This window comes from Dunckerocampus dactyliophorus, chromosome 11, assembly GCF_027744805.1.
Source record: "Dunckerocampus dactyliophorus isolate RoL2022-P2 chromosome 11, RoL_Ddac_1.1, whole genome shotgun sequence".
Classification (NCBI taxonomy): Eukaryota; Metazoa; Chordata; class Actinopteri; order Syngnathiformes; family Syngnathidae; genus Dunckerocampus; species Dunckerocampus dactyliophorus.
In genome coordinates, this window is record NC_072829.1 from 5,328,503 (window position 1) to 5,337,566 (window position 9,064).

General features: G+C 38.3%; 1 protein-coding gene across 5 annotated transcripts in view; it reads right to left on the reverse strand.

Annotated features, from left to right (window-relative positions):
• aga (aspartylglucosaminidase) overlaps positions 1-8,312 on the reverse strand; it is a 17,785-nt gene extending 9,473 nt beyond the window's left edge. For 3 of the 5 annotated variants that reach the window (XR_008572940.1, XM_054792580.1, XM_054792581.1), the window contains exons 1-3: positions 8,038-8,312; positions 1,469-1,622; positions 1,260-1,372 (exon numbers count right to left, since the gene is read on the reverse strand). Coding sequence is in view for 4 of the 5 variants with exons in the window: in XM_054792580.1 (XP_054648555.1) it covers positions 1,260-1,372; positions 1,469-1,622; positions 8,038-8,176 (406 nt within the window). In the remaining variant the exon portion in view is untranslated. Of the gene's footprint in view, positions 1-1,259; positions 1,373-1,468; positions 1,623-4,642; positions 6,993-8,037 lie in introns of those variants that run through there. The other 2 variants (XM_054792583.1, XM_054792582.1) reach the window with 2 other exon arrangements.
• Between the last annotated feature and the right edge of the window lie 752 nt (positions 8,313-9,064).

Consider the following 9,064-nt stretch of genomic DNA (forward strand, 5'->3'; position numbering starts at 1 on the left):
CATTGTGTTTGGTTTAAGGGCCACAACCTGCCACAGTCTTGTCACAGATCACGTCTATCCCTTTATTATGTGTTGATGGCTCATAGAAATAGCCTTATAAGTCACCGCATTTCACTCTAACATAAAGAAAGTACTCTCATTGACTTCATTATGAGGAGCATCACATGTTGACACCCGCACAATTCAAAATGTCTGAAAAGCTGCAGAAGTTTATTTAATCCACCCCTTCTCCGTGTCTCAGCAATTACCGTCTGCTCACTTCCTGTGTTTAACTTCGGTTTTCGTCATTAATTCGTTCCAAAAGTCTCAACGAAAACCGAGGTAATTTTTCCCATAGGCAATAACGTTAATCCAATTAATCAATTCCAGACACCTAAAAATAAGAACAAAAATCCATTTTTATAGAGAATAGCTACAGTTTTGCGTGCTGAAAACAACACTAAATAAGGAATAGGAATGAATTAAACTTATTGTTGATGCGGACTTCCCAAGATCAATTTCAAATAGTGTTTCCCACCTCTACCAAAGTGCTGGCACTCGCAACTTACTCTGGCCTCATGGCAGGTTATTTAGCAGACATAAAAAAAAAAAATGCACGGACTGTGAGTCAGCAACACGTAGGGTGCTTTGTTTGGGCACTTGATTTCACGGAACGATACGGTTCAGGGCAGGCGAACTATGTCGTTTCCTGCAATATTGTACAAAAATGGGGCTTGACTTTAGATAGATGAATTGGTATAGCTTAAATACCGTCAGAAACACTGTATAATGCACATACTATATAAATACCGAATATATAATGACTTGTTAAATAATACAGGGTATCCGCAGGCTCTTAAAAAGTCTAAAATCCAATCATTTCAATTTAAGGCCTTACAATATCTCCTATTCTCTTAAAATCTCCTAAAATAACACAACCAGCTAGTGTGCTATGCGTGCCCCAGGGGCCTCTGATTTTCCTTCATGTCTTTTATCCTTTTTTTTCCAGTATGGATGTGAAATGGGTCTTCAAAAGTCTTAAATTTGACTCGTTGAAACCTGCCGAGACCCTGTAATAATAAATGAATGAATTCAGGATATCAGACTATGATAATCAGCATTCTTCCTCCATACAGTATACCTTGTAACGTGGCTCATGCTGGTACATGCTTGACTTCCTTACTCAATCCATTGCACAGTTTTACTCCACATACTGATATGCTGAAAGTTTTCAGTATTAATAGTAGAAAAGAATCGTAATCGTGTGATTGTTTTCATACCCGACTCTCCCACCAGCAAGGTATGCTCTGTGTGCTCCATCACTGCCCTCGCTACCCCGATCACGTTCTTGATCCTCTTCAGGTTGGCCACGGCGCCCACTTCCATCGTGTCGCTGCTCAAACACCACCAGTCAACTTTAAGAAGGCATTTCCCCCCCTGATGTTGCATACAGTAGTGTGTAGTCTCATAGTTTGGTTCCTGGTTTTACCCGTCCATGATCATGGCGTCCAGTGTGGTCTCCCCCATCTCGTCTGGGCTGCCGCCGTAACCCACGCTGCCGTCGCACTGCTCCGTTTGGCAGCGAGCGCATCCTTTCTCCACTGCGTCCAGCGCCGAGCCCCCGGACTGTAAGACCGCCCATGCTACAGAAACAATAACAAATACACGATGATGACCACTTCTGCAGAAACACAACCTTGCCCCACATGTCCCAACAAGGTCCCTACGAATTTGACATTTCAAAATTCCATACATTTTCCAGACTTTTTTCAGACTTGGTAAATAGATGTATATCATCAGAGCTGCAACAATTAATCAATGAATCGGTGATTAATTGGTTATCCAATTAATCAACTATTTTTGGTATTTGATCGGTCTGCCATACATCACAAACAGGAAGTCATTGTCTAAGTTGTTACACTGACGACATCATTTCTCAGATTCAGTGGCAATTATCAGTCGTTAAACCTCAACGGTGACACTTCAGGAATGACATTAGATGCTATAACATTTAGGAGGTACAAAGTTCAAACTGTGATTACAATGCTGTATATTCTGTGTGCCTTGAAAAATCTGTCAAAATTGTCTAAAGTGGCCGAATTTTAAAAAATGGCTGGAATTGAATGTGTTAATCGGTGATACATCATAATTGGTCAAATCAGTCGGACTAGTCGGACTATTAGTCTCGTTTCCAGCAGTTTCCAGAGTTCCTGTGGTGAAAAATTAGGGCAGTTGAAAATTTTATACCTTTTGCAGTTATACAGTCATGGAAAAAATGATTAGACCACCCTTGTTTCTTCAGTTTATTGATCCATTTTAATGCCTGGTACAAATAAAGGTACATTTGTTTGGACAAATATAATGATGGTAACAAATATAGCTCGTAAGAGTTTCATTTAAGAGCTGATATCTAGCAACTTCCATGGTTTCCTTGATAATAACCTAAATCACTTAAGTTGTTACACGGATAGCTATACAATTGTACTGCCAAAATATGTAACTCTTATGAGCTGTCTTTGTTGCCATTGTTGTATTTGTCCAAACAAATGTACTTTTATTTGTATCAGGCATTAAAATGAACAAGAAACTGAAGAAACAAGGGTGGTCTCATCATTTTTTCCATGACCGTATACCGTATGCTTGCAGGTAGAAAAAGAACTCTTGCTGCTCGACAAGAGCACGTTGTGCAAAAAGTGCTGAAACATTAAACAGTTGGACATCCTGAAATTTCACCCGAAAGCAGAATATCCCTAACTTTTTGTGAGTGGCGTATGTACTCCACATACCACAGACATTCTGGGTAAGGTGAACTCTGACTACATTATTGATGTAAAAATATGTTTTCAATTGTGAACTAAGTTACACCCTCAGCTACAGACAGAAAGAAATGAATTTATGTCCTCAGCTGCCAAAAACTTTCCATTGTTTGTAAAAAAAAAAAATGATGTAACTCTGTGGTAAACACTATTTTTTTTTTTTTAAGTTGAGGCTGCCTTAAGTTCAGAATGTGTGTTTGCAGAAGTCGAGCCTCCTGCAGCTACATGGCTGAGGAGGCTGTGTCACGGTCAGGCAAAGGCAGACAGATCTACCAGGGAAAATCGACAAGTTGTTGTGACTCCCTCAAGCCTTGGTACCCTCTGAACAGAGCATGTCCGTTTTCAGAGCAGCCTCTGGGGGTTAGAAGAGATGATGTACAGATGATAAATTAAACCGTTTCCATCTATCAAGCAGGGAGAGATTTCTTTGAGTTGACTCCAATCTTGCCGAGATTTCATCTGTCAGCGCACACCTGGCGGAAAGCCGCTTTGACAGATAAGTCCCGAGCAACACTAAAGTGTTTTCACTTCCAGTTTGAAGGTGTCCGATGCATCATCCCGCACAAAATCTAATATGGAGCGAGGGGCAGGACCGAAGCTAGCGGTTATGAATCCCACTTGGGTTCCGCTGCACATTTCGTCTCTATCCACGTCTGAAGCCCCCCCCCCCCCGGAGAACAAACAGGTTTGGGAATCAAATCTCACCTCCCTAATCCTAATATGATGCACTCTAGTCTAGACTGACTCATTTTGGCGACAAATACTGATCTTACAAAGCCAGTAGACGTTGTCATTGTCAACTGACCTCCATAAACTCTGCAAAAACCATTGTGATTGATCACATTACAGTACAGGATTTTAGATGCTCACAGTCTTCATTAATTACATTATTTATTTCCATTACCCGTGACCTCAAAGAGGACAAAATGGATGGCTGTTTAATTTAACTTAAAAAATTAATATTACATACATTGAATACAGTGAAAGCACTAACGTGCAGGTTAGAATTTGCATCTTTATAATTATGAGCGCAGTTTATGAAATGATGATGGAAATGGCTGAATGTCCTGTTATAGTATGCCATCCATCCATCCATCCATCTTCTATGCCGCTTATCCTCACTAGGGTCACGGGTATGCTGGAGCCTATCCCAGCTGACTTCGGGCGAGAGGCGGAGGACACCCTGAACTGGTTGCCAGCCAATCGCAGGGCGCATATAGACAAAAACCATTCACACTCACATTCATACCTATGGACAATTTAGAGTCGCCAATTAACCTAACATGCATGTTTTTGGAATGTGGGAGGAAACCAGAGTACCCGGAGAAAACCCACGCACGCACTGGGAGGACATGCAAACGCCACACAGAGATGCCCAACGAACATTCGAGATTCTTCCCGATCTCCTGACTACGCGCAGCTGTTATAGTATGGCTATGACTTAATATCCTATCATAGTATGGGAACACCAAGGCAATTGATTGTAAAAGTACAGTTCCTGTGCATTTAAACACTGAAAATGTACATAGACTTTGCCTTAAAGTCGAGCAGAATAGTAACAACCTTTTGATTATACAGTAAACCGTCATTTATCATGATTAAGTGGTTCCAGACCCAACCGCAAAAAGTGTATTTCCGTGAAGCAGGATTCCTTCTTTATAAGTGGAATATTTTTCTAGTTATGGCATAGAAAAACATGTTTATGATCTTCTAAATATGTTTTTTTTTAACATTAGCCATTTAGAGCCATTTAGACATGAAATAACACCCACATAGTCACATGTACACTCGTATTACCCAATATAGCATATGCAATCAGAGAAAATAAGCCATTTAAGACAGTTTACCTTGTAGGGGAGCAGAATCGATGGCAGACAGGAAGTGACGTTGCGGGTTCAGACTTGAGTTTTAGCTTGTTGTGGGTTATGGCCACAACAGTAACCCGTGTTATGATTAGGATTATTATGTTATTATTGCTGTGCCTGTTGTGAGATCATTTCAACCTGCAATAAAAGCCGGTCGCTCACGTCGAGTGCTTCTCTCACCCAACAATTACTGCCACCTAGTGACCAATGTAGAATTCTACATTCACACGTTGAATGGTGGTTTTAACGGTTTGTACTGTATTTGTATTTTACTTCATTTACAATTTGGACAAAAATACATACAGTTTGGTTAAATATACATTTTTTTTATTCCAAGTAATAGGCCGTAGTCAACCACAAAACAACGATCATTTATTAATGAATTTTTGAAAAACAATGATAGAGTGAGGGAGCAACAGTGGCGTAGCTACGGGGTGGTCAGGGTGGCCGTTTTGACAAATGTGGCTCTGTGGTGCAGAAGATTAGTTCAGCCTAACTGCTGTTTCCACTTGGACGCATTTCACTGCAGCACACAACAGCAGAGAGCTGCCTATTGTGTGGAGGAGCAGTCAATAAAACCGTGTCTTGCGTGAACTGCAGGCGGTAGGTAAGTTTTCCATGATTACTTTGATTGGTTCCGTTCAAGTTTTCCGTTCAATGTAGTGAGGGATGACTGTACTTCAAATGGTAATTATAGCAATACAGTCACTGTTGGGAAGCTAGAATAGTTTTGGTTTACTTTTGGATACCTAGCAACACTGTTCCTACATAGGCATATGTAGCACACTCAGTACTTTGTTTTAGTGGTGTAATAAGGTCAAAAGTCACCTATTCAAGTCTAAACCGTTAAATACAATTCGATGCCATTTCAGCATTGTAACTTTAAAAAAAACAAAAAGCTTTTCTTTTGCAAGAATTTATCATACCTGAAAGAGGGCTTAGTAAACAACAAGAAATGTACAAATTTATCAAGCTCAGGATATTGAATAAATTCTTGGCATGCAACATAGTCCAAATGTCCACCCTGGTACGGGACATTTTCATATTAATTGGCAAGTGTTCTTAATGCATAGTCGTTGTGGGTTTTTTTTTTCATTTTTGAAGACCTAAAATGTCCCTTATGTTTTAAGTAAAAGTATTAAAAAGAAATATCAATAAATACCTACTGTCTTAAAAAAAAGCATGTTTTATTTTAAAGCAAAATGTAGATCCAACACATTCATTTGCAATAAAAAGAAAGTTGAACGGACATGTGCCTGCTTTGTCACCGATTTCAGTTGTTTAACTCATTCACCATGTTAAGAACCTCAAAGACAATCAAAATATCACTACATTTTATGTAATTAATATTAAATATACAAGGTTAACAGGGTGGACATATTACATCGTGTAACCGTAATAATGAAAAGAAAAGAAAAGAAAAGGCCATTCATTCACTTTATCACTCCCTCACTCTGAAACACAAAAGAAAATCTACAATGCTGGAACTATTTAATCATCTCCTTCTCAAGTCCACCCTGTCATTATGAGTGTATATTTACCCGTAGTTACTCCCTGAAGATCAAGAGACTAGAGCAGGGGCGTCAAACTTTGTTTTCACTGAAGGCCATGCACATTGCAGGTATGGCTGTCCTCAGAAGGCCACTTGTAAATGTCTATATATATATATATATATATATATATATGAATAGAAACATGAATATAACCTCATGATATTATTACACAATTGCCCATGCATTTAATTCTTATATTTTTTACTAACAACTTGATTTGATCGCTTGCTTTGAAATGAAAAGCCAAGTGAGAATGTCAAGGTGAGAAGCAGACATTCAAGTATTTCTTTTTGATAACAAAAAATGCTTGGAATATCTTCTCGCTTGATCGGATAATATTAAGGTTCAGAACAAGGATGTCCAAGGTGCGGTGCCCAGGGGCCATTTGTGGCCAACGGCTGTGATTTTATCGGCGCGCAGCACAGTCCAAAAATGTAATTTAACAAGGAAACTTTAAAAAAACAACAGCAACAGAACAAATTTATCAAAAGTCAAAATATTAAGAGAAGAGTTGTAATCTAGCAAGAAAAAAAGTCAGAATTTCTCAAGACTAAAGTAACAGTATGAGGAGAAATGTTATTTTAGTCGCATGACGTTGAAATATTAAAGAAAAAAGTTATTTTTTAAAGTCAAAAACAATAAATAAAGTTGCAATTTTTGGAAATGTAGGTTGGGGCAAAATTTATAACATGCGAATTCAAAATATCACGAAAAAAGAAGTTGAAATATTTGGAAAAGTATACAAAAAAAAATCAACAGCAGAAATTTTACCAGAGTAAAGTCAAAATATTCCGAGGAAAAAATAGTTTTCAAATTTGAAAAATTGCAATTTTATGAGAATAAACTCGTAAAATGAGGAAAAAATATTATTTTAGTAACAATGTGGAAATAAAGAAAAAATACATTATTGTTTTAAAAAATATAAAGTTATAATTACAAGAAGAAAATTTACAAGAGAAAAGCTGAAGTACTTTGAAAATGTAAAAAAATCAGCAGAAATGGAAAAAACAGCTGTAATTTTACGGGAATAAAGTCGAAATATCAGACATAATTGAATGAAGAACAGAAGTCCCAATATTACAAGAATTAACTCATACTATTATGGAAAAAAGGCCATTTTTAGTAGCATTTCACCTATATTACAGCTATATTACAAAGGTGAAATGCATTTTTTTCTTGAGGTACATATAGCTTCTTAGCATATCTCAATGTGTTGGTTTACGAAATATCAAAGTGGCCCTTGCATCCTTTCATTTTTCAGTATGTGGCCCTTGCTGGAAAAAGTTTGGACACCCCTGGTTTCCAAGAACTGCAGGCAGTACAAATTTTCTGTCAAAATGACAGAACAAATACATTTCGAACTAAAAAGGTGAAGTGCATTATTGGCACACGTTATTCCCAGTTTGACACGTGAACCAGAGGAATGGGTGTATTTTTAAAGGGAGATTCATCAGAGTAACTGGGGCCAGTCAACACAGGAACTTACCTGAAAGTTTTAAAGCATTAAAAACTTATAAACAATTTACATTTGTTCAAAAAGTTGACAAACGGCATTACAAAACAATTACAAAACATGTAGCCGTGCAAAACATAAGTAAGGGCATGTCAGTTTGGCCTGTTTGCAAAAAAGTAAGATCAACTGTTCTTAATGAATTCATCCTTTTACTTGTACATACAGTATCGGTATGCTTTCAGGTAGAAGTGGACTTACAATTTCAAATGTGTGACTGTTCTAATTTCAATAGGATTTTAAAAAAAACAAATACAGCATGCAATGTAATGGGAACTCAAATGGCACCGAATTGTGGGTAATGACCCACATACCTGCAGCCGTCGCATTTTTGAAGCCCCATGTGTTAATAACCAGCGGCAGAGAAGCTTGTCCGACGGCGGGCAGACATAGGAAAGGAAAAAACAACAGCGAGGTCCGCATTTTGTCCTTAAAACACGTCGCTTGGACCATTACACCATCACATACACACACTTTCCTTCTTTACGCACCATTGGCTGTATAAAAAAGAACAGACTATTGCATCGCCTTCCAAATAAATGTGTGGAATCCCTGAGCTATGATTGTACCAAAGCACTTCCTGTTTACGTTCACGTCAAGGGGCGGGTCTTTCTTAAAGGGACAGTGGTGATATTCTGCCTGTCTGTACAGTACATTAATATTGTGTCGTTATTTGTTGTTGAATTGAAATATTTTTATATATTTGATAACATTAAAAATGTTAAATGTAGTTACATTAAAATATTAATTAAAATTAGGGAAGCTTCGATTCCAATACCAATCATCCATCAAAATCAGCTGGCATAATATCACTTTTATAAGCCACTATGTGTTTACTGTATGTTCATTAAACAACCACACGCAAATAGTGTTTTGAGGACAAGACATAATTAGTATCATGACAACAAGAGACCAAAATTGTTCAGTGACACTTGAAAAATTTAGTACGTACCCCATGAATGTGATATCCACTTGTAGCTTTCCCGTGGGACAAAAACGAGCTCCAAACTAACCACGTTGCTTGTTTGTTTTAAAAACAAAATGTCACTGTGGTTAAAAAGTCACATTTGGAGTCCGAAGACGCGGCTGGGCGGATAACTCTAGTTAGCGAGCTAGCTAGCTGCCGCCAGTGACAGCCAGGCAAATCGTGTAAAGAAGGATGCAAGATCGCTCGAACGGCGATACGTTTGATGAGGGAATGATCAAACATGCTAGCATTGATTGGTGTAGCCTGTGTCAAGCTGTCAAACTGAAGCCAGACTAGGTTTGATTCTTGCTGCAATACGGGTCAAAGTGCGTCCGTTGTCTGCTCAATACGGGTGTTGGCAACCATATGTGACA